Consider the following 24,031-nt stretch of genomic DNA (forward strand, 5'->3'; position numbering starts at 1 on the left):
TTTTTTAAGATTTTATTTATTTATTTGACAGAGAGAGACACAGCGAGAGAGGGAACACAAGCAGGGGGAGTGGGAGAGGGAGAAGCAGGCTTCCCGCCAAGCAGGGAGCCCGATGCGGGGCTTGATCCCAGGACCCTGGGATCATGACCTGAGCCGAAGGCAGATGCTTAATGACTGAGCCACCCAGGCACCCCTATCACTGAACTTTTGACATGTTAATGCAAATATTAGAAATAAATTTAAAAAAACAGATTTTGACTTTGTAAACATTCTTAAGGGCTTTGGTATATCAAAAATAGAATAAGTAAAATTATGAAGGAAACAAAAAAGTGAGAAATATTTTGTCACAGATAATAAGACATATTTTTAAAATTCATGAAAAAATTAATGGGACACCATAAAAGAACATAAAATAAGGTTAACAAACTCAATAGTGACAAAGAGATGCAAATTAAAATAAGATGCTCTGTTATCCTCTAAAATATGTGTACGTGTGTGTGTGTGTGTGTGTGTGTGTGTGTGTCCGTGTACGTATCTCGGTGCCTGTGGTGGTCGGCACACCCCGCTGGGATTCTCTTGCATTGCTATAGGAGTAAAATCGGTAGAGCCTTTCTAAAAAGCAACCTGACAATATGTATCAAAAGCCTCAAGGCTGTTTTTGTATCTGATGACTGCAACATTTCTCTTCTAAAAGTAATCAGGATGGTGAAGACCTTTGTAAAAAGCTGTTTACGCCAGTGTTGTTTATGAAAATGCAATTCAAACCAGAGGAAAATCCAGAAATATACAGCAGAGGTTCAGCTAAATGATCCATCTCTATAACTGAATGTTACAGACATCAAAAGTATGTTTTCTAAGAACCATGTCACCAGCATTTATCATAACTTATTGAACCAATCCGCTGTTGCTGGATGTGGTTTGTGGTTTGTGGTTTCTCCAGATCTGCTCTGTCTCCTCTTCTACTCTCTGGATGTTCTTCTATGTCTTCTACTATCTGTTCTCTCTTCTACTATCCACCCCATCTTCTAAACCAGAAACCCAGGAATCCACACTGGATTCTTCATGTCTCCAGCCCATTCTGGCTTCCTGGTCATCTGCTTCTTTTGAGTCTATCTTCTCAGAATCCCACAGACCCAAAGGCAGGGACCACAGGACCCGGTAGGAAAGGGAAGGGTAGAGATGGCCAAGATCTTAGGCGGACGTGGGGAGGAGCCCCTGCTGAGAGGGCCAGGTGTGGACTGAAAGGAATGCAGGTACCAGCTTGTGCTGGGCCCCTGTCCCCTCTGTGGAGCCTGGCAGGCCCCAACGGTTCCCCACCTGGGGTTCCCACCCATGCCTGCCCTCCCCGCACCTGAAGAGCAGGAGGCACAGGGGCTGCTCAGGAGAGCCAGGAACGGGCACAGCTGGGGGGGGGGGGGCGGTGCAAGGCTCCCGGCTAGTTTTCCCAGACCGTACCTGTTTACATCTCCTCCACTTTCACCCACTTCACAGGTACAGACCCCAAGAAGAAGCAACATGCTCGATCAAGGTCACACAAGTGGCTGGGCCAATATTCAAACCCGAGTGTCATGATGCCAAGATGGATGTTCTGCCACACCACTGACCATCGTCATTACTGTTCCCGCCTCAGGAAGTCTGGGGCCTGGGGTTAAGGATGAATGGGACCTCCCCTCTGCCCTCCAGCAGCTCCCAGGTGAGTAGAAGTCACCTGGTAAGGTGCCCCACATCCCATTTCACGGAGGCAACTGGGGCTCAGAGAGGCAAGGGGAGAATCTGGCTGGATCCAACTTCAGAATCTGGTTCTCCCCATGACATGAGATGTCCTCTCTGAAACAGGGCTTCCCACCTCCACCTTCAATTCCTTCACTTCCCTGCACAAATCCGATCCCGCACACTCTCAGGACTACAATGTCCCCTATGTGACTACTATGTGAAACTGTTGGAAATGAGCTCATTAGCTCTGCTCTCTGTGAGATTCTGCCCAAAGCTTCAGTGGGGAGGAGAAGCAGCTGATCTGGCCACTTAGGTTTGAGGGTACTGAGTGTCACATTTACTGGGATAAGGCAAGAAGTCTTTCTCTCTCTCTAACACACACACACATACACACACACCCTCTTTTTAACTCCCTGCTGTTGTACAGCAGCGGGCCCAGCTCCTGATCAGCTTCTGCTCCCTGCCCCCGGGGAAAGGGGGCCTGCGGGTGGGTCTCGAGTCCCAGGGAGCCCTGCAGGAGAGCCCCGGAACTGACACACTGAGCCATTCAGCGGCGCTAGTTTCTTTTTTCCCATCTGTCACTGTCCTGAGGCAGAGTCTCCTCAGGAATTTCAGGGAAAGGAGGAATAAGACCAAGACATGATTCAGGCATTTCGGGGTTTCCCCAGCCGTAAAAACATCAAGTACCAACAAAACCCCAGCCTGTCTCCTATAATAAAAGCTATGGCTTCTCTTCTCAGAAAAACACACACAAGGGGCGCCTGGGTGGCTCAGTTGGTTAAGCGACTGCCTTCGGCTCAGGTCATGATCCCGGAGTCCCGGGATCGAGTCCCGCATAGGGCTCCCTGCTCAGCGGGGAGTCTGCTTCTCCCTCTGACCCTCCCCCTCTCATGCTCTATCTCATTCTCTCTCTCAAATAAATAAATAAAATCTTAAAAAAAAAAAAAAAGAAAGAAAAGAAAAACACACACAAGCACATACACCTTACAAATTCTGTACACCGCTGCGGAGGGTCACGGGATCCCCTAAGTCAAGGGATCTGCTGACTTCTGCTGAAGAATCTTTGGTATCGGGATGGGGGAAATAGGGGACAGGCACTGAGGAGGGCACTGGGTGTTGTATGGAAGCACCGAATCACTAAACTCTACACTGGAAACTAAACAGACTGTTATGTATGGTAACTAACTAGAATTTAAATAAAAACTTGGAAAGGAAAAAAAAAGAATCTCTGGTCATCGGGTGAGAGGGGATGAGAACCCCATAACCACCAACACTGAAGGGGCAGGTGGAAGCCGAGGCGCTGGGGGCGGAGACTGACAGGAGCCATGAGAGAGACGGGGATGCAGTGCAGAGCAGGAGGGCTGGAGCCCGTAAAACTGAGCTTCCCGTCCTGACTGCACACGTGTGTGACCTGGGCCAGTCACGTCATCGCTTCAAGCCTCAACTTCCTCATGCATAACAGGGATGACAGGGCCCACTTCCCAGATAGCTGGGAGGATTATATGGCAGTGCCAGATGCTCCGGAGCCTCCCCACGCTGGGCGACACGGCCAAGCCCACCGCCAGAACACAGCCCTGTCCCAGAAGGCCTACTCTAATGTGGCCCAGGCCTCTCATGGCTCACTTCCCTGCCCCAGAGGACCCAGCGCAGAGGCCCCCAGAATGATCAAACCTCTCCTCAAGGCTGGCTGTGGGCTGCATTCCTTGTCCAGTCCCTCCCCCTCCAGGAATGTCCCTGCCTCTGTCAAGTCAGGATGCAGCTCATCCGTGTGCGGCCGCCGCCGGTCTCCTGCTGATGCACCTCGCCCAGCTCTTCAGCACAGCCAAGAGCAATGGGGAAAGCTTCTGGGACGAAGGCACCTCCCCAGCCGGGGCCCGCGCTTCCCCCGTGCCCTCGTGGAGTCTCCTCCTGCAGCCCCTTCTTCCCCCCCTCCTTTAGTTGATGAGAGGTCTGGGAGTAGAGACGCTGACCACGGGCTGGCTTTCTGCGGCCCAGAGCAGGGCAGATGCACTCCCTCCTGCTCTCTGCTGCTACCTCCTTGGGACAGGCCACCACCTCTCCCAGGGTCACCCCAACGGCCACCAGGGCTTCCCACCTCCACCTTCAATTCCTTCACTTCCCTGCACAAATCCGATCCCGCACACTCTCAGGACTACAATGTTCAGTGGCTTTCCACTGCCCATTGGGACAGCTTGGCAGGATAATTAAAAGCGTAGGCCTGGTTTTTGTTTTCCTAATCCAGCAGGAATCTGTAATGCAGTGGAAAAAACAGGGTGGTATACAAATACCTCAATACATGGTGGGGTTATTATAATGTGAGAAAGAGCCAAAGAGAGGTTTAAAATATCTGCTATACTTATTTAAAATATATACAGAGAAGACATATCCAAAAAACATTCACATGCATGGCACATAAAATGGGAGGGACAGCAAGGTGACAGACTAACAAAACCACACGCAAAATGAAGGTTCGGTCAGCTAAGTGTCCGACTCGTGATTTTGGATCAAGTCATGATCTCAGGATCATGAGACAGAGCCCGCCTGCCTAAGATTCTCTCTCTCCCTCTCCCTCTGCCCCTCCCCCCTTAAAAAAAATGAAGAGCTCAAAAAGAAGGCTATTTACAGATGCAAATATCTCAGAGCTAATGATTAACCCAGATCAACCAATCAACGAATACTTGAGTGCCTGTTATATATAAACCATGTACTTTTTGTACAAATAGATTCTATAACATTTTAACCAACAACCCTCAAAACACAGATTACAATCATACAAAAAGAGACCTTTAACAGCATCTAGTCCAGTCCCCTGCTAAAGAAACCAAGGCCCAAGAGGCTTGTTTTCTTCTCCAATCTCTTTTCCCCGAGGATCCACCACCATCATTCTTCCCCAAAAACCCAGACATGAGTCCTCCATCTCCCTTGACCTTTCCCTCTCCCTCACCCCCAGGAACCAAGCAACTACCAAATCTGTGGCTTCTGGGCAGATCCATCACGCAACCATATGTTTCCCAAGTTCACACTGTCCGTCAGCCCACCCTGGCTTGCCCCTATGATTTTGTAGGTCTGTCTTTGAACCCTGACACCCTAACTACCAACTCTGTGTCCCAGTCATGTTATTTGCCCTAAGTCGTCTTATCCTCATCTACACAATAAGGAAAATAAGAATAGTTCCTACTTCATAGTGGTTTGTGCTATGACAAGTCAGTCCTGCATGTAATATGTTTGGCAACAAGTCAGCTCGCTGGCTTCTGCTATTGTTTATACCACAGGATGAAGTCCAAGCTCCTTGATGTGACCCTTTACCTTCTATCCCTGCTTACCCAGCCTCATCTGCAGCCCTTGCCCCCATATCCATGCAGCACCCCCAATGCTTGTGGGGCCAAGGACAAAATTACAAATGGATTCCATGTACCACATGTCTAAATTTTAGATCCTAAATATTTGGAAGTTACAGATCAAGGTATCAAGCTGTTAAATAAAATATATTCTATTCTCCCTTGAAAAACCACCTGGAAATCCAGGTTTGAATTTAGAATCCAGACTCCTGCCGGGCTGTGGTGGTGTAAGGAGAGCCAGCCCCAGCCTGCCTCCCTCCTCTCCCCACACCCGCTCCCACCCCACACCGTAAGTGCTATGCACATGTGAGCAGACTCCCCAGCCGCCACATCCACCTTCTGCTCCCAGCCTCTGCAAACAGCCCTCCTTGGCCTTCCAGGTCTGCACGTGGAGGCGTATTCTGTCTTCAGGAGGATGGAAGTGGACCTGGCCCTGCCAGCGCAAGAAATTCTAAGGTCTCTAGGTGCCAGGACTGGCCTACCAAGTGAGGATGGTCCTTCGGTGGGCATCTCCTCTTCACTCCACGGCAAGGGGTGCGGCTGGAGGAGAGCCAGGCGCCTTCTTGGCCAGGTCTCGGGGCATGACTGCACTCACGTCACACACCAGTTACACCGATTCACCGAATATACCACACTTATCACCCATGCTCTTCTCTGTGCCCCGAACTTCATCCAGCATCTACAGAGGCTGGGGCAGGCAGCTGGTTAGGGTCCTGGGCTTCTTTAAGTGTCCCGGAGGCCAAGACATGGGGTGGCAGGACCTTCCTGACCAGGTGGCCCTTGCCCTGTGCCCAAGGCCCGCTGCCGTCCCTGACACACTCATTCCTGGGCCCCTGCCTGGCCAAGTCTCACTTCTCAGAAGGTGATGGTCATCCTCGGGAGGAGCACCGTGTGTCCGGTGCCGCCCAGGGCACTGACCCGCTCACTCCTGAGGGCGGCCTGACAGGGAGCCACGCGGGGAAGCTGTTCCTATCCTCACCATACAGAAGAGGAAAATGAAACTCGGAGACGCGAAGACGCGAAGACGCGGGCTGAGGTGACCTTACCCGCAGGAAGCAGCAGGGTGGGGGTGGGGGCAGCCCTGACAACGCTGGCGGGAGCGCCCACCCCTGCTGCAGGGTCGCTGACACTCCTCCGAGTCATTAAACTACAATTTACGTAATGAACCCCTTAGGTTATATTTGGGTTTGGCCATTACAGATAACACTATAATAAAAATCATTGCCTACAGATTGTCCTTCCTTTGGATAATGGCTATTGGTGCCAAATGTCATTTCCTTTCCAAAAATCTCGTCCCCATTTCCAATCTGACCAGTGGCCTCTGAAAGCACCTGTCACTCCACTCTTGCCAGCATCATGTATGATAATTTGAACACATTGTTTAAATCTTTTTTTTTTTTTAAGATTTTATTTATTTATTTGACCGAGAGAGACACAGCGAGAGAGGGAACACAAGCAGGGGGAGTGGGAGAGGAAGAAGCAGGCTTCCGGCTGAGCAGGGAGCCCGATGCGGGGCTCGATCCCAGGACCCTGGGATCATGACCTGAACCGAAGGCAGGCGCTTAACGACTGAGCCACCCAGGTACCCCTGAACACATTCTTTAAAGATGTGGTAGGTGATAAAGGCATCCTGTTGCTTTCGCATGGATTTCTCTGACTGCTAGAAAGTTAAGCACATTTTTGTTGTTCCTAGTTATATTTCCTTCCGTGTCATCTGTTCAGTCTCCTGCCCTTTTATCCGCTGGGGTCCTAATGGTTTTCTTGTCAACTTTTGTAACAATAACCATTTGTCTGTCATATTTCCCAAATACACTTTTCAAAGTTTTGTGGTATCTCCAGTCTTTTTGTTGTTGTTAATTCAGTATAAATTTTCATATATTATTAAATCTGATTTCTCCTAGCCCGTCTATCCCTTGGAAGTTCTTTTCCCTCCAAGGGATCTGATTTCTATTCTACTTACTTCAAAGTTCCCTTTGGTCGTATTTTTATATTTTTTACTTTTTAGCCATTTGGAATTTACCTTGATGTGCACTATAAGGAGAGGGTCAGAAATCTTTTTGAAAGCTATATTTGGAAAAAGTGATGAACAGAAATAGGAGTCGGCGTGGGGCCGGCTCCGTGAGGCTGACAGACAAGTGAAAGACGCAGAGCGCCAGGGACAGGGCAGTTCTCATTTCCTCATCAAGGAGAGTGATCTTGACCGGCAAAAGGAAGATCAAACATGGCTAAGGGAAAGAGATGCTCAGGAGAGGCAAAAGGAGAGCAAGGGTCTGGATCTAAAAGAACGACCTCCCAGGGCCATGAAAGAGGGAGACAGCCTGGCTGAGAGGAAGGAGCCCTGACTGAGGGCCGGAAGACTTGGGTTGGAATCCTACTCTGCCAGAAGTTCCTGCCTTACTCTGGGCCTCAGTTTCCATACCCATTGATTCATTTATGTGTGGCCAACTATGTTTTTGGTCTTTTTTTTAAGATTTTATTTATTTGACAGAGACATAGCAAGAGAGGGAACACAAGCAGGGGGAGTGGGAGAGGGAGAAGCAGGCTTCCCGCTGAGCAGGGAGCCCGATGCGGGGCTCGATCCCGGGACCCCAGGATCATGACCTGAGCCGAAGGCAGACGCTTAACGACTGAGCCACCCAGGCGCCCCATTGCCAACTATGTTTAAGACACTCCTGGAGGTGATGGACTTGGAGAGACAAACACGACCGTTCCTGTCCTCTGGGGGCTTGTAAGAGCTGACAGAGAAGCAAAGCCTCAAGTAAAACAGAGCGAGGAGTGTTTCACTGGACTCTGAAGAGGAGCATCTACGACGGCCTGGCCAAGGGGAGCAGCTGAGGCACAGAGGCTGGAAACAGGACGTCCATGCTGACACAGCCAGAGTGGAGGCTGTATGTTGGGTGCAAGAAAGAGGGGTTGGCAGGGGCCAGGTCACGGGTGCTGTTCCATGGAGTCTGGCTGTATCAGAGCTGAGCCTGTATCCAAACCTCCTAGATGGCTCATTACAACAGACTGCTGGGCCTGCCCCCAGAGTTTCTCATTCTCAAGGCTGAAGGTGGGACTCCAAATGCATTTCTGACACGTTTCCAGGTGCTACCCTTACACTTAATTCTATTCATGGTCTGGCCGTGGAGGGCTGTTGACTGAGGCACTGCATGGAAATCACGCAGCCCAGGGCCTGGCATGTGGAGGGGCTCAGTAAACCACAATTCCTACCATTCTCATGGGCCATGTTGTGGGGGAGGAGGGGGGAGCTGACTGATGGAGGATTCCAAGCAGGAGGGGGATGTGGTCAGGCTTATTTCTTAGGAAGACCCAGAAGCAGAGCGGGTGTGAGTTCAGCTCTACCACTTAGCCAGTTGTGTGAGCTTGAGCAAGCAACTCATTCTCCCTGTGCCTCGGTTTCCCAATCCCCCAAATGGGGATAATAACAGAACTGATCTAATAGGGTCATTATGAGAGCCAAATGAAGGAATTTAAAGAAGGCTGGCAAACTGAAGAGCTTAATACGCGACGGCTATGATGAGGACGTTGGAAGGAGGAGGAGGACAGGACGAGGAGGACGAGAACGAGGAGGACGAGAACGAGGAGGAGGGAGAGAGGCAGGAAGGGGGTGGGGAGAGGAGGCAGCAGTGATAATACTGATTACCAGGCACAGTAACCAAGAGGTCATAGATGACAGTGATGAGAAGAGCAGGGGGCGGGGGCGGCACGAACCCCAATCCCTGAGCACTTTTTATCTGAGGGTGGAGGGGCAGCAGTTAGGATGCGGCCAAGGGGATGAGCACAGAGACCTCCTGGCCCTCACAGGGGAGAAGCAGGTGGGGTGGTGGAGGGATCACAGATGCTGACTCAGCAGAAGCTTCGTCAGCAGAGGCCACGGTGTGTGTCAGCCTCAGCACCATTTCCAGGTCCCCTGCACTGAGTCTCCCCTAAGGTGAGGCAATGACCATACTGAGCTCCTAAGGCTCTGCATCCCTCCCTGGCCTGGAACAGAGTATAGGTTTAGGTGCAGATGGACACTCAGTGCCCATCTTGGGCCTGGTCCAGTAAGGCCTCATATACAGGGACCTGGTGGCCCTGTTTGCCCTGGGGATTTCCCGGACCGTTAGCCCACCCCTGCTGTCTCTCCCAGGAGGCCCCGAGTCTCCTTCCTCTAGGCCTGGCCTCTGACCCCTGCTTTAAGTCACCTCCTAGGTCAGACCCTACAGCCTAGACAGACAATCCTTATTCCCTAGTGCCACCAGGCTGTTCTAACAGCACTAATAAAAGTAATAATAATAATAATAAAATAATAAATAGCATTAATCATTGCCAGACAGCACTTACTAAGTGTCAAGCACCATGCCAGGTGCTTCTATATTTCACCTGGTTTAATTTTTAAAACAATCCCCAATGATGGGTAGTATTACTCCTGTTTAATGGATGAGACTAAATCTAAGGGGCCTGGGTAACTTGCCTAAGGTAACCCAGCTAACAAGTGACAAGTCTAAATTTAAACCCAAGTCTATCTGACTCTAAGGCCTGATCTGTGTTTCCCTCTTAAACTATGTTGCCTTTCCAAATTCTGGGGCCCAGTCCACTCGTGCATTAGGCCCCTCCCTCCTTCCCCAAGGCCTGAGCTACCGCTGGGAGGTCAGGCCTGTGTCGAGGCTGTCCAGGGGCCAACTCCAGCCCCTGTCCTCTCCCGTCCCCCTGACGTGCTGGAACCATACCCATACCCGCCCAGGCCAGGTCTCGGGGCCTCACTGAACTAACACCCAATCAGAGGCCCGGCAGCAACGAGGCCAGCCCCCCAGGAGTGCAGATGAGAGGGGAGGGGGACTAGAAGGGCAGCTCCTTTCTGGGTCACCGGCATCCTGGGGCATGGGGAGGGGAGGCTGGCTGAGGCAGGAGGAACTCCTCCAAGCTTGCCGCCTAGCTCAGGGCTCCTGGGGGCTGGGAGACAACAAGCCTTTAGGTAACTTGTTTGGAGTCATCTGTGCAGCTGTCCAGTGAGCCAGGGAACCAAATGGGCCACAAATGGTGACAAGAAGAGCCCCCAAATGGATAAAGAAAGTACGGCCGGCCTTAGCACTGGCTGTTTTTTGGGTTGTTCAGTCTTCTTTTCCCATCTTTCCCTTTCCAGATCCCATCAAGGCTCCTGGGCACCAGAAAGCCACACCCACTGAGCAGCTGCGCACACAGCAAGTGGCAGGCAGATGCCGTGAGCAAGGCCTGATACCCGTTCCAGCCCTGCCCAGCCAGGCCTTGGCTCCCAAACACAGAGCTGCCTCCTTCCTGCCAGAATTCTACCGGTGAGGCTCCGGGCAGGTACAGAGAGCTCCCCAGAGGCTGCACGGTTGGAAACATCGCTGCAGGAGCAGGACAAGTGGGTGGCTGGCACCAGAGAGGAAGGGCCTGGAGAAGTAGCCTCCCCCACATTTACCTGAGTCTCAGATGCCAGAGAAGTGAAGTAGAGCATGGGAGAGGTCCTGTGAAGGCACCAGCCCTGGGCTTGGGGTAGGGAAGGGTTCCTTTTTTTTTTTTTTTTTTTTAAGATTTTATTTATTTGCGAGAGAGAGAATGAGAGACAGAGAGCATGAGAGGGAGGAGGGTCAGAGGGAGAAGCAGACTCCCTGCCGAGCAGGGAGCCTGATGCGGGACTCGATCCCGGGACTCCAGGATCATGACCTGAGCCGAAGGCAGTCGCTTAACCGACTGAGCCACCCAGGCGCCCAGTAGGGAAGGGTTCTAAAGGAGAGGCTTCCTGTGTCGCCAAGAAGGGCTAGGGTTGGGGAGGCCATGGGCATCGCTGGCTCTCCTCTGGCAGCTCACTCTAAAGGCCCAAGTTATCTTTGACTTGGGAGCCAGGGAAGGCTCATGGAATTTCAAAGGACTCCTCCCGGTCCCCTCTCTCTCCTCACTCACCCCTACCAACCCTGGGAATGAGTTCTCACTAAAACAAGACTGGTCCTACATCCCTGGGTACGGCCAGGCCAGGACACAGACATCCACATGGGTGAGTGCGTGCCTGAGCGCAGCTCCTAATTCCTCATCCCAACTGCTCCAGTACCTTCGGTCGGCCTGCAGCCAAGGCCAGGCCAGGGGGGAGCTCCTCAGAGTCTTCCTGGGAATAGTGAGGCCCTGCTGTCTGCTCCCTGAGTGGCTGGAGCACAGGGAGTCTCCTGACTCTAGCTGACTGCCCTCCTTTTCTGCCTTCTTTCCTTTCTTCCTTGGATGAACTATAAGAGCCTTGAATGAACTGACCTTGGTGTTCTTGGAAGGAACAGGTGATAACATCCACCTGGTTGCCCTGAATCACCCTCCCTGGCCTGCCTGTTTGAACCCAGTCTGCTCAGCAGGAAGCAGGATCTGGTGTTTGAGCCAACACCAGGGCATTTATGATGACTGGGCATTGAGGGGTTTAAAAAAAGCCAATGGGTTGAGGCCCCTGCCGTCCAGGAGCTCCTCTGACAGGTGTCTGTGCACAGAGGAGAGGATGTGCCAGGAGAGGCTGGGCCGGCGGGCAAGAGGCCAGGGCGAGAGAGCAGCCCTCGGGCTCCCTGGAGGTTCACCAAGGCAGACTCAATTCCCTCCCATTTCCCCTGAGAAATGCCTATCTGTGATCCCACTTCTGTCGCCTTCAAGGCAGAGAGAAAGGCGGGCCCTGAGGACACTAGTTTTCAGGCCATGGTTCTAAAAACAGAAGGGTGCTCCCTCAGCCCCCATTCCCTCCCTGGTTTGCATGGGCCTTCTTGCAGCTAGAGCTGGCTGAAGCCAACCCCCTTGCTCCCCTTTGGGGAGCCAAGTTAGACTCAGTGGAGCCTGGCCGCCTCATTCCGCTTGGCTCTGGGTGGGTTCCCCTTCCCCACTGTCCCACCTACCTGGATTCCTGGACCCGACTTCTGTCTTCCCTCTCGCTTGCTACCTACTCGACACTGCCTGCACTTGGCATTGCTTGGGCAAGGGCTGTGGAGTTAAACCAAACTGCACTGAGACCTCCTCAGGCAGGTTAAGCTGTTCCCAACCCCGAACTCGCCTCTAAACCTCCAGAAAGAACAACCAGCTTCTAACTGTAGGCGGAGGCCATCTGTCATCATTCTCCTCTGGTAAGAGGCTTGGGTATTGGAAGACGAATGGCCTGAACTCTGCAGTACCCCTCCCCTCGGGTGGCTGGTGACAGCTGGTTGAGGGGAGAGGGGAAATGGGCCCGGACACGTTGGCAGGTATCCCTGTAGGCCCAGAGCTGAGAAAAAGAGAACTCAGGAGGGGACTCAGTGGGTGGTCCACCAAGAAGCAGTCACCCTACTTGGCCACACAATCTCCCTAGAGAAATGGGCCCAGGCCCTTGCCTGCCTACAACAATGAGGACAGAGTCTGACCATTCCCGAAGTGCAACCAGACTCAATGGCAGTTGGGGAATCCAGCTGCAGGTCAGCAGTACAAGTACAAAGTGGGGAGAGACCAGGACTTTATGGGCTTGGGAACTGGCCCCCTCAAGCTCACTGAGGGGTCTGCTATCCCTGCAGAATAGCCCCAGAATCCAGATAAGGCTTTCCTCCCCGGGCTGGGAATGAGGGTGGATCCACATGAGAGAGGCCTCGCAGAGGGTAAGGGGCTTGGGGAGGCCACTACAAGGTGGGGGCAGGGGACTGAGATGATTAGGAGTGACACTGAGGCTAGCCAGATGAAAGCTTTCCTTCCAGGGGGACCTAAGGCCAGGAAAGGGCCTGCAGGGCCTGCTGGGGAGGGACTCAGGGTCTGGCTAGAGAAGGCTGGAAAAGCATACACCGTCTGGGCATCTGGGCGGGTGGCAGATATCAGACATAGTAGCTCCAGGAGCCCACACCAGCGCCCCTTGGACCCCCTGGCCTCTCTGTCCCTTGGTTGAGCTTGGGTGTGTCTTTCAGCTTTAGGTCACTGACGCTTCTTTTGAAAGGTTCCTACTTGCTCTTTGCTGGGTTCAGGGAAAGGGGCTGACCTGGCAGCCGGGCAAGGCCAGGGCAAGAGGGGAAGGAGCTGGTGCATGGGGAGCTCACCACTCTCTCCTTGTAGACGATGTACTTCAACCACTTGAAGTCCTGCCACTTGAAGCCAGCGAGGACAAACAGAGAGTCGCGTTCATATTGCTCGGGCCGCTGCATGGCGCCCTCAGGGTAGGTGATGCGCAGTGTAGTTTTGCTGCCCACGTCCTTCTCAAAGCCTTTCACTGGTGCTGAGTTCAGTCTACAGAGAGCAGGCCCAGTCAGAGCCTGCCTTGGGCTCACTGCACGGGGCCTGTGGGCTCGTGTTTGGGGAGGGACCATGACCCCAGAATTCCCCAGGGGCAGAGAACAGGGAGCCAGGCCACCTGGAGCCACGTAGCTTTCCAGAGCCCTCCAAACCTAGAGGTTCTTCTCTAGGCTTCTGCTGACCTCCAGCCCAAATGGCCAGATAGACAGACAGTTCTCAATGGACTCGGGGACAAGGGTTTGGGCCAGGACCCTCAGGTGCCTGAGGCCCTGCTTTGGGGAGCTCACCTGACCACAATGTCATAGTCATCAATTCGTGACCCCAGAGACTTGTTGGCAAGGACACCTCCGTTGCCCACGATGATGCAGCGGCGGCAGTTGAGGCTGAGGGGAGAGAGGCAGAGACCTCTAGAGAGCTGCCCACTAGGGCTCCTTCTCCCTACCCCTCTGGCCAAGTGCAGGATCGGGGAAGACCGATGGGCTTCTGGCAGCATTCTGAGGCCAAAACCATACTGTGGGTAGCTGGGCCACTTGGGACTCTCTGACATCCCTAGTCCCAGACACTCTCCAGGACAGCGTGGCTGTGGAAGGGGCAAGGGCACCAGTTCTGGGGTGGTGAGGAAGGAGCCTCTGGTAAGATGGCATTCTAGGCTAAAGGTTCCCCAAGGGTTAGTGGAGTTCAAGAGAGAGGACAGGCCTGGAGGCTCTGGGACCCAAGGCTGGGCTTATATTCAGCTCAGAAGCCCCCATGCTCCCATTGGCCATCAGAAAGCCCTATTCATCTTGCTCCTCCCGCCTGGGGCTTCCCCCCTCCAGGGTCCATTGGCTTCAGAGCTGTCACTGCCTCCTGCATTTAAGCCCTGGCCCCCCCACCTGCCTCGACCACCCAGGCTCTCAGTCCCAGTGCTGGGCTGATTTCAGCCCAGTGTCTTCTGTCCTTACCCTCAGACCTCGGACGGCTGAGGACTGAAATATCTTGCCAAGTGCTTACAGCCCAGGGGGTGCAGGCCAGCTGGATGGCCCCCCTTATCTTATCTGCTTACCACCCCAGCATGGGCGCTGTGTGTGCGCCTGTGGACACGCTGGAGAATCTGCTCGTGTCCAGCCAGGGCTGGCGGGGTCTCAACGCCTCTGCACATGCCAGGCAGCTGAGGGGCAGGGGGCTGGGTAGTAAGTGGCTCACCTGTCCAAGGCAGGGGTCAGGCGGTACTCTTTGGTGACTGACAAGATGGCTTTGATCAGATTGTCTGTGGACAGAGGAGGGAGGTTACCGTTAGAGGGTCACTGGCATGCCCGTGCAGTGTTTGCGGATGATGGGGGGGGGAGGCACACACCCCTGCGCAGGGTGGAGGTGGATGTGATGGTGTGGGGAGGGAGCTCTGGGCACAAGGCTGCGCTGGGCCACTGGCCTAGCTGTAGTCCCGAGGAACGAGACAGAGGCAGGGGAACAGGCAGGCACACTCGGTTCTGCCCAGAGCCAGTCCCCAGCACCGACATGCAGTTTCTCTCCCAGGGCTCCCAGCCCTTCCTGGGAGGTCTCCTCTGGCTTTCGGAGGCTCTGCACTCAGGCCCCAGGACACGGATCCCCAGGCCCGGGATCTGCCCAGAGACAGAGGCCACTAACACTAAAGAGCTCGAGTGGGCTCTGCCAGCTCCCAACTCAGACCCCTTTGCCTCAGTCTCTGATACTGTCTTCCCCGCACTTCCCCCTCCAACACTGCCGATCTCCAGTCCTGGTCTTGCCAGCCTGTCTCTGCCGCCTTCCATCTCCAAGCCCTAAGGCCTGGCATCTGCCCACCTGTACTCCACTCAGGAGGTCCTCAGCAAGGGGCCCAGGACCTCTGTGTCCTCAGATCCTGTGACCACTATTCAGACCTCATTCTTCTTGGCCTCTCTCTGGCTTTGGCGATGGGAACTGCTCTCTTTTCAAACTCTGGCATAATGGGAACATTATCATATAATGTATAATGATATTGGCTTTGGAGTCAAATCCTGGCTGCGCTACTTCAGAGCTCTGGGACCTCCGATTAATCACTTACTTTCTTCGCATTTTAATTCCCCATCTTTCAAATGAAGATGGCAATTCCTATGCTGCAGAGTCGTTAGGAAGATGAAAAGGTAATGTACATAGAGATCTGGAGATAAAGTAAGTAGATCAGTGCAGCCATAGTGGAGAGCATCTTAATAACATTAAGCAAAGATGTAGATATGCGTACACTAAGATCGTTCAACTCTCTTCCTAGGAAGACAGCATCTGAATGCTCACACATTTGTTTAAGGAGACAAGAAGGTTTGCTGCGGACCTGTCTGTAATAGTAAATGTTAGAGGCAAACTAAATGTTTGCCAAAGGAAAACAGGTTAAATGTGGTACATGGAATACTACACAGCAGTAAAAACAAACAAAGACGCAACCTTGGGCTATGTGTACTGATACAGATAAACCTGAAAAGCAGAAGCAAAAAAATTAATCTGAAAAGTACACACACACACACAAAATATTATTTGTAAAATGTAAAAACATGCAAAAACAATACATTTTAGATGGATATATAAATATGTCACAGAAATAGATACACAGGCATTGGAACAATAACCCTAAAACCAGACTAACGGTCTCCTGGAGAAGGAGGGGAATAGAACGGGAAGGGCTACACATAGCTTTAACTGTATTTCATGTTTTATTCCTTAAGCTGGGTATACAGTACACGGTGCTCACTGTACTAGTCTTCATTCTTTTTTATATGCCTGAAGTATTCCATGTAAAGAAAGAATGCCTCCCAACTTAAAAATAACAGCCCCATCATTTTTTTTAAAAGACAGGGTGGACAACACTGTCAGATGCAGCCAAGAGGTCAAGTTGGGGACTGAAACAGACCCTTTGGATTTCACGGGGGCACTGAGCAGTGTCACTCGGATGGTGGAAGGAAGAGAGTGCTCAGGACTAAATGGTGAGAAAGAGGAGGCAGCAGGCACAGCGAATCTTCCCAGGAGATGAAGGAGAATGGGTAAGGAAGAGATCTTTAAGGAGGGTTCTATACTCAGTGCTTTCAGGCATCCCTTCTGCAGGGCTTCAGAGAAGGCCACAGACCTCCTCCTTTTCCCACCTCCCATTTCACCTCTAAGAAAAAGCATATTGCTACTCATTGGCCAAAGTCAAGGCTATGGCTTGGGTTTTTGTTTTCTAGGAGGGGACATTAGGAGAAAGGGTATAAACTAGCAGGTGCTCTCTTCTTGCTAGCCAATGGGCTGTGTACCAGCCTTTCCAGGTCTTTGTAGCTTAGTAGAATCAGAGTCTTGAGCAAGGATTTAGGAGAAGAGTAGGCTGCTTAGCTACCTGCACCCAGTAAAAAGGAGTTCTTCACATGGTTCAGCCCTACCCACTGGATTTGTCTTTGGGGATCTGAGATCAAAACTCCCATTCCAAAGAGTCCTTTTGCCGGTCCCTGTTTTCTTTTCAGGGAGGGATGGACTGACTGAGTGGAGGATTCATGTATTTTTTAGTCCCCTGGCCAAATGATATCACACCTTCAACAGTGATCTTACTTAATTCTGACCACAACCTAATACAATGGTAGTATTTTTCTCCATCTAACTGATGAAGAAACTAAAGCACAGATAGGTTAAGTAACTTGTCCAAGGTCACAGCTAGTAAAGAAGTAGTACTGATCTGATCCTTCAATGTCTGACCCTAAAAGCCCAAACTCTACAATGCCATGAAACAGTGCAGGCACTTGACAAGGCAACAGAACTGTTAAACTGTCAGGGGTGGGAAAGTCTTAAGTCAGGAGGGAGCTGCATGAGCAAGGTCCCTAAGGCAATGGAAGGGGACAGTTCTGAGGGCACAGGGGACAGGTAAGCCTTGGACAGGGTAAGAAAGGACTGGAGAGACCAGGGTAGTAAGGAGGGGATGATGGAGGAGGCTGGGGTCTTTGTCAGGGATGGCCTCTGTCTTCTCAGGGATTTCCCTCTCATATCTGGTCCTCCGGCATGGATGTCCCTGGCATCCTGTCCTGTGATCTCACTGTGCTCTTACCTTGTCAGAGCCCTTACTGCCCTGCACTCTAAGTACCTGGGTCTCCACTAGACTGGAGCTTTTTTAAGGAGCAGGACTGTACTGTCCACTGAACTGCTGTATGCCTGACCCTGGCCAAGTGGTGGGTTCTGAGTAAATAAACAGTCCACTGAAGTCGGAAGAAAGAAAGGAAGGGGAAGAGGGAGGGAGAGGAGTGGATCCCCAACATGGGGACTTCTGAGTGTACAGCCCTGTCCTGAGTGCAGGGAGACAGGCTGAGGGATCCCATGTTAATATAGAGTGAGCCAGGGCTCCCAACCTACCTTGACCTTTGATCCCAAAAGGCGGCACAAATTCCCGAATCCTAGCCCACTTGCGGAAAGAGTCATCCAGGAACATGGGTGCTGGCTTGGAGAACCTGGAATACAACAGGGCTGTTGAGGATTCCCAAAGGCAACAAGCAGGAGTACAGGTTGGCTCTTCAGCACATCTGTCAGGGCAGTGGATCTGCCAGAAGCACCTTCCCGCTCCAGCACCCTCCCTGCCCCTGGTCAGGGGGGAGCTGCTGTGCGGCATCTGACACAGCTTGTCTACTGGAGCCTGAGTTTGAAGGGGCAGGTCTGGCCAGTGCCCACACGGCCGGCTATAGGGGTGGAGAGGCAAGACCGCTCGGCCAGGATGGAGGTGCAGCACGGCAAGCTCTCTGGCAGGCGACCCAGGCACGCACCTACACTGTCCCTGCAGTCTGGGAACACGGAGGTGACATACTGACCAGGTGAGCAGAAAGAGACCCAAAGACAGCTAGTGCCCGGAGCATTCTGGGAGGTGGACCACCCAGGGTGAGGAGGAAGGAGAATTCTCGATGAGAGGGAGAACAGCCACAGGAGGCAGGGCTGAAGGGAGGCCTCCCACAGGTAGGAGCCTGGCAGAGACAAGGATGGAGGGAACCCCAAGCTCCTCAGGAGGTGGGGGAGGGGCACATGCAGAAGAGGAGGGGGTAATTTTGGCCTGGAGGAAAGATGGGAGGGAAAGGGGGAGAAAAGGAAGGGCGGGATGACGCTGAGTTGAGAAGGGAAAAGAAAGTTTTACTTGCCAGGGTGCAGGCTGTGGGTGGTGGGGACAAAGTCAGTAGGGATTGAGATGGCAATGAGGGGAGAACGACGGGAGAAACCAAGCTCTTCAGGGATGCATGGAACCTAGCACCGGATTTTGAGACCTTTCTCGGGGCACCTGGTGGCCCAGAACACGGCCAGCACTTGATCGTCTACTGTGTGTTGATTCTTGAAGTGGGGCCTGCTTGGGGCCTTGCCGGCCAAGAATGAAGGTGTGGAAGAGGCCTAGGCCTTGGCTCCATCCCTGTGTTTCTAACTCAACCTGAATCAGCCCCTGAAAACCTGAAGACTGGAGGAGAGGCCGTATAAGCCCAGGAGCTAGAACTTAGCCCTGTGAATATACTCCAACTTAAGCAAACCTTTCTCACTTCCATCCTCACTAACCATCATGATCACCCTACCCAGGAGGAATACTATCAATAATCACTTGGAGGCCTAATATTATTAGAGATTTTGAAGTGAACTTGAAAGAGGCAGAAAACTTGCCATCCTGCCCCACACCCCCCAAGCCCCATTACTCATGGCTAGGAAGAAGTCGTCAACACTTGATAACAGAAAGGCCATTCCCTGCAGAGCAGCTTTCCTTTGGACTTCTGAGTTAGCACGCTTCCCTTCTGTGTACAGGGGGCATGCAGGTTTCTCATACCTGGCAGATCAAATCAAAGTACATTAATATATCTGATGTTCTCCCAGAGGCACTGAGGGTCCTGGCCACAACCTACGTGTAACAGCAAAGAAAACAAGGTCCCTGGATAAGCCCGCACCAAGAACCTCTCCTCCTGCGTCGGGACTAAGCTTATAAAATGTTTGCAAAGTTTCTCAATCAGGCTTGGACAGGATTTTGTCTGCTTCCCAATAGGTACTGGCTGTCATATGCTAATAAAATCCCCTAAGATCTTGCCAAACGTTCTCAACATATTTTTTTTCCTTTTCCTCTCCTTTTCCCTGTGTTATTCAGCTGATTAGAAAGTTCATTATGTTGATTTTTACTTTTTAAAAAAAGCCTTATTTATGGTGTAGCTTGTAATAGGTGTTGATTTTGGGGAAAAAATACTGATGGATGGACACACAAACACAAATAAATAAAAAATACCCATAATCCTAAAACACAAAGGCAACTAACCTTTTGGTATATATCTGTACTGAGCTCCGTAGACTCTTTTTTCACTTTATAATAATGAAAACATCACTATGCAAATGGATGCAACTTTCTCTCAATACACAAAGACAGGATCAAACAAAAACAGTAAGCTGCTGGTAACGTGACCCAACTTGACTCCCAACAATCAAATGTACATGGATACACGAGTGAAAATATGACCCCGAAAAATATCAGTTCCAATATTAGTGTTACAGTCTTGAGTGTCTGTGTTCCCTCAAATTCGTATGTTGAGATTTCATCCCCACTGTGATGGTGTGCGGAGGTAGGGGCCTTTGGGGAGGTAATCAGGTCATGAGAGTAGAGCCTTCATGAGTGGGACTGGTGCCCTTCTAAAAAGAGGCCAGAGGGGCGCCTGGGTGGCTCAGTCAGTTAAGTGTCTGCCTTCGGCTCAGGTCATGATCCCAGGGTCCTGGGATTGAGCCCCACATCAGGCTCCTTGCTTAGCAGGAATCCTGCTTCTCCCTCTCATACTCTCCCTGCTTGTGTTCCCTCTCTCACTGTCTCCCTCTGCCAAATAAATAAATAAAATCTTTAAAAATAAATAAAAATAAAAAATAAAAAGAGGCCAGAGAGCTAACTAGCTCTCTTTCCACCATATACGGATACAAGGAGAAGCCGGCCATCTGAACCTGAAGATGGCTCTCACCAGAACCTGACCATGATGGTGTTGTGATCTCAGACTTCAGCCTCCAGAACTATAAGAAACACATTTCTGTTGTTGAGAAGCCACCCAGCTTATGGTAGTCTGTTAAAGAAGCTAGAGCTGATGAAGACCATAAGTAATGAACAAAAATAATTCATGGGAGAGATCCTGGCAAAAAGCACGACATGGGTCTGATAAGCATTTCTTAAAACTCTTTGCTGCTAGTGTAGAACCTATTTATTTCTTATTTTTATTATCTGTTTTTCCTCGTTCTTTTATTGGGTCTTCATGTTTTAGCTGCTCATTTTGCAGCCCCTCTTTATTTCTTGACAGATGGAGCCAGCCTCCTCAAACATTTCTTTCTCCTAGTTGGGTGCACCTTTGTGCAAAGGGTACTCTTTTTTCCCGCCAGGTGGGGATATATTTTTAAAACTTTTTATTACGGGAGATTTCAAACATGCACAAAAGTTGAAAAACAAAACAGTGAAACTTCATGGACTTGTTACCCAGATCCAGTGATTTCAGCCATGGTCAATTTTGTTTCTCTTAGCCCCTCCCACTCTCTATATTATTTTGGAAACTCCCAGAAATCATGCCATTTTATCCATAAAATACTTTAGCATTAATTTCTATAAGGTAAGGCCACCTTAAAAACCATAACCACACCTAAACAACTCCTCTCAAAGCCATTATCACATCTAAAACACTAGCTATAATTTATTTTATTTTATTTTTTTAAAGATTTTATTTATTTATTTGACAGAGAGAGACACAGCGAGAGAGGGAACACAAGCAGGGGGAGTGGGAGAGGGAGAAGCAGGCTTCCCGCAGAGCAGGGAGTCCAATGCGGGGCTCGATCCCAGGACCCTAGGATCATGACCTGAGCCGAAGGCAGACGCTTAACAACTGAGCCACCCAGGCGCTCCTAGCTATAATTTCTTAATAGCAACAGTCAATTTCAGATTTCTCCTATTATCTCATTAATGTTTGCTGTTGTTGCATACTTTAATAGTTGGTTATTTAGATCAGAATGTAAGCATGGTCCACACATTGAATTGGGCTGGTCTCTAGTCTCTTCTAAATCCATAGGTTTCTTCCTCTCTCTTCTTCTCCCTTTGGCCTTTTCCTCTTAGCTCCTGAATCCTTCTGACATACTCCAGTAATCTTAGAAAACAGCCTTGATGTCTAGTATTTAAAGATGTCCCATGTTCATCCTGTACATTTCTTGCCTCCACCTGGAGTCGGTCATCTTCCAAGGAGCCCTGGTTCCTTTTCATTGGAAATGGTATTTAGAGACCACCATCTTGATGGCTAGGTTGCTCACGTTGCTAGGGTTAGTCATTTTCCCCAGGCCTTTTCAGGGGGACAAAGCAGGAAATACTTTTTAAAGAGAAAATACATCATGCATTTATACTAGTATTCCCAATCCAAATTCAGGATGACAAGATTTATACTTTCTTTCTCTTGTTTCATAGCTTCACTAAGATACAATTCACATACCATAAACGTCATCTATGTAAGCTTCCTTCATTTTATATTTGTATCTCTTTTCAATTAAGTAGACATTCTTGTTTATAGTGATATTAACACAATTGCTTATTTGCTTTATCTTAATACATACACACATACAGGTACATGTAGAAGATATAATAGTTTCAGAATAACATTACTAACACTATCATTACTAAAACCAATTTAAAATTTCTTTATAGTTCTTTCTGCCTTCAGGTATACCAGACTAGAGAAGTACAGACAAATGATTTTGCTTCTGCCACTTGAAATAATTCTGCGGAGTTTAATCCATCAATGATACCTAGTTAAGTTCATTTGTTTCATGTTGCTTTTGCTTTTTAGGGGTTGCTTATACTTCATTTTAATTTAATTTTGTTTTATGATGATATAAAACTTGACACAATGCCAAAACTAAACTCACAAAACAAGATATATTCAGAGGAGTCTAACATTTATCTCTGTGTCTGACCCCTGTTGCTTCTATCCCCATAGAGTATTTTTATTATTAAATTCATTTTATTTTATTCATACTAGTATTATTCCTATAACCAATTCATTTTTATTCTATCCTTTTGTTATTTTTGATGTGGGCAAATACATAATACATACGTGTGTGTGCAGTGTTTCTTTATTCAATAAAAAGATAGCATATTAAACACACTGTTTTGCCTACTGAGTTTTGTTTTTGGTTTTTTTTCCCACCTACAATATATTGTGGTGATCACTCCACAGTAGTATATGGAATTATATACTTGATAGTATTATTCAGTCAGTCCCCTGGGCTGTTGCAGTCTTTTGTAAAGTAGCTTCTACCAACAGCAGTTACCATGAATGACTTCATGTGTATGTCTTTTCTCTTCGCCAGTACATCTTTGGAATGGATTCCTTGAAGTGGATTGGTTGGGTCAAAGGGAGAATGCATATAAGTAATTTTGCTCCAAATTGTCAAATTACCCTCCATGGGGATTGTGCTATCGTAGTACCCACCAGCGATGTTTGAGAACATGCTGTCAAACATTTCAGTTCTGCCAGTCTGACAGGAGAGAGATAGTATCTGTGTTGTTTTATTATAAGTGAAATTGCACATTGTTACATATATACAAAGGGGTCATCTGCACTTCTTTTTCTGTTACCTTTCTTCCTATCTTTTGCCCATTTTTCTACAGGGTTATCGGTCTCTTACTTCTTTCTTTTCTCCCAGCTTTTTTTGACACATAATTGACATCAAAGTTATGTCACTGTGGAAGATGTACAGCATGTTGATTTGATACACTTCTACAGTGCATTATGATCACACCTTAGCTAACAATCTTCTCTTTTTTTTGAAGCTCTGCATATATTAAATATGTAAACCTTCTGAGACGCAATTACAAATCTCTCTCCTAGTTTGTTTATTTATTTATTTATTTATTTTTAAAAAGATTTTATTTATTTGAGAGAGAGAGAATGAGAGACAGAGAGCATGAGAGGCAGGAGGGTCAGAGGGAGAAGCAGACCCCCCGCCGAGCAGGGAGCCCGATGCGGGACTCGATCCCGGGATTCCAGGATCATGACCTGGGCCAAAGGCAGTCGCTTAACCAACTGAGCCACCCAGGCACCCTAGTTTGTTTATTTATTTAACATCTACTTGGCTTATGGTGTTTTCTTTCTTTCTTTTTCCTCCATCATTTTTTGCCATAGATTTTTTAAGAACGTAGTCAAATTTATCAACCTTTTAACCTTATTGTTTCTGGATTCTGAGTCTTAGTTAGAAAAGTTCTCTTCAGGGCGCCTGGGTGGCTCAGTCGGTTGAGCGACTGCCTTCGGCTCAGGTCATGATCCCGGAGTCCCGGGATCGAGTCCCGCATCGGGCTCCTTGTTCGGCGGGGAGTCTGCTTCTCCGTCTGACCCTCCCCCCTCTCATGTGCTCTCTCTCTCTCATTCTCTCTGTCAAATAATAAATAAAATCTTTAAAAAAAAAAAGAAAAGAAAAGAAAAGAAAAGTTCTCTTCATTCCCAAGTTACATCTCTTTCCGGGCTAGAATCCCATCCATTTCTTACTTCTTTCTTGCCAAGACCCCGTACCTCCAGTTCCACTGTCCTTCTGTCCCACCCATTAGGCAAAACTCACTCGGAGACTAATCTAATCCTACCTTATACTTCATACTTTAAGCGCTGCTTACCCTGCTTACACACACATACCCTCCCCCCCGCCACACTCACACGAGCTGTTGCCACTATAAATTCATGGGCTTGAACCTTAGTTGGACCCTCTACTTTGCTCAGTGGCTCTTCCAAACCTTCTCCAAGCTCCACAAACGCTCTATCCTTTCCAACTTGCTCTAAACA

The 24,031-nt window shown here is 49.7% G+C and overlaps 1 protein-coding gene across 9 annotated transcripts in view; it reads right to left on the reverse strand.

Annotated features, from left to right (window-relative positions):
- ST3GAL3 (ST3 beta-galactoside alpha-2,3-sialyltransferase 3) overlaps positions 1 to 24,031 on the reverse strand; it is a 183,484-nt gene that overhangs the window by 8,710 nt on the left and 150,743 nt on the right. For all 9 annotated transcript variants that reach the window (XM_035018781.1, XM_035018786.1, XM_035018780.1 and 6 more), the window contains 4 exons: positions 17,598 to 17,692; positions 14,445 to 14,508; positions 13,550 to 13,645; positions 13,070 to 13,256 (listed from right to left, as the gene is read on the reverse strand). In XM_035018781.1, coding sequence (XP_034874672.1) covers positions 13,070 to 13,256; positions 13,550 to 13,645; positions 14,445 to 14,508; positions 17,598 to 17,692 — 442 coding nt within the window. The remainder of the gene's footprint in view (positions 1 to 13,069; positions 13,257 to 13,549; positions 13,646 to 14,444; positions 14,509 to 17,597; positions 17,693 to 24,031) is intronic.

This window comes from Mirounga leonina, unplaced genomic scaffold (genome assembly GCF_011800145.1).
Source record: "Mirounga leonina isolate KUSES-001 unplaced genomic scaffold, KU_Mleo_1.0 Mir_173, whole genome shotgun sequence".
NCBI lineage: Eukaryota > Metazoa > Chordata > Mammalia > Carnivora > Phocidae > Mirounga > Mirounga leonina.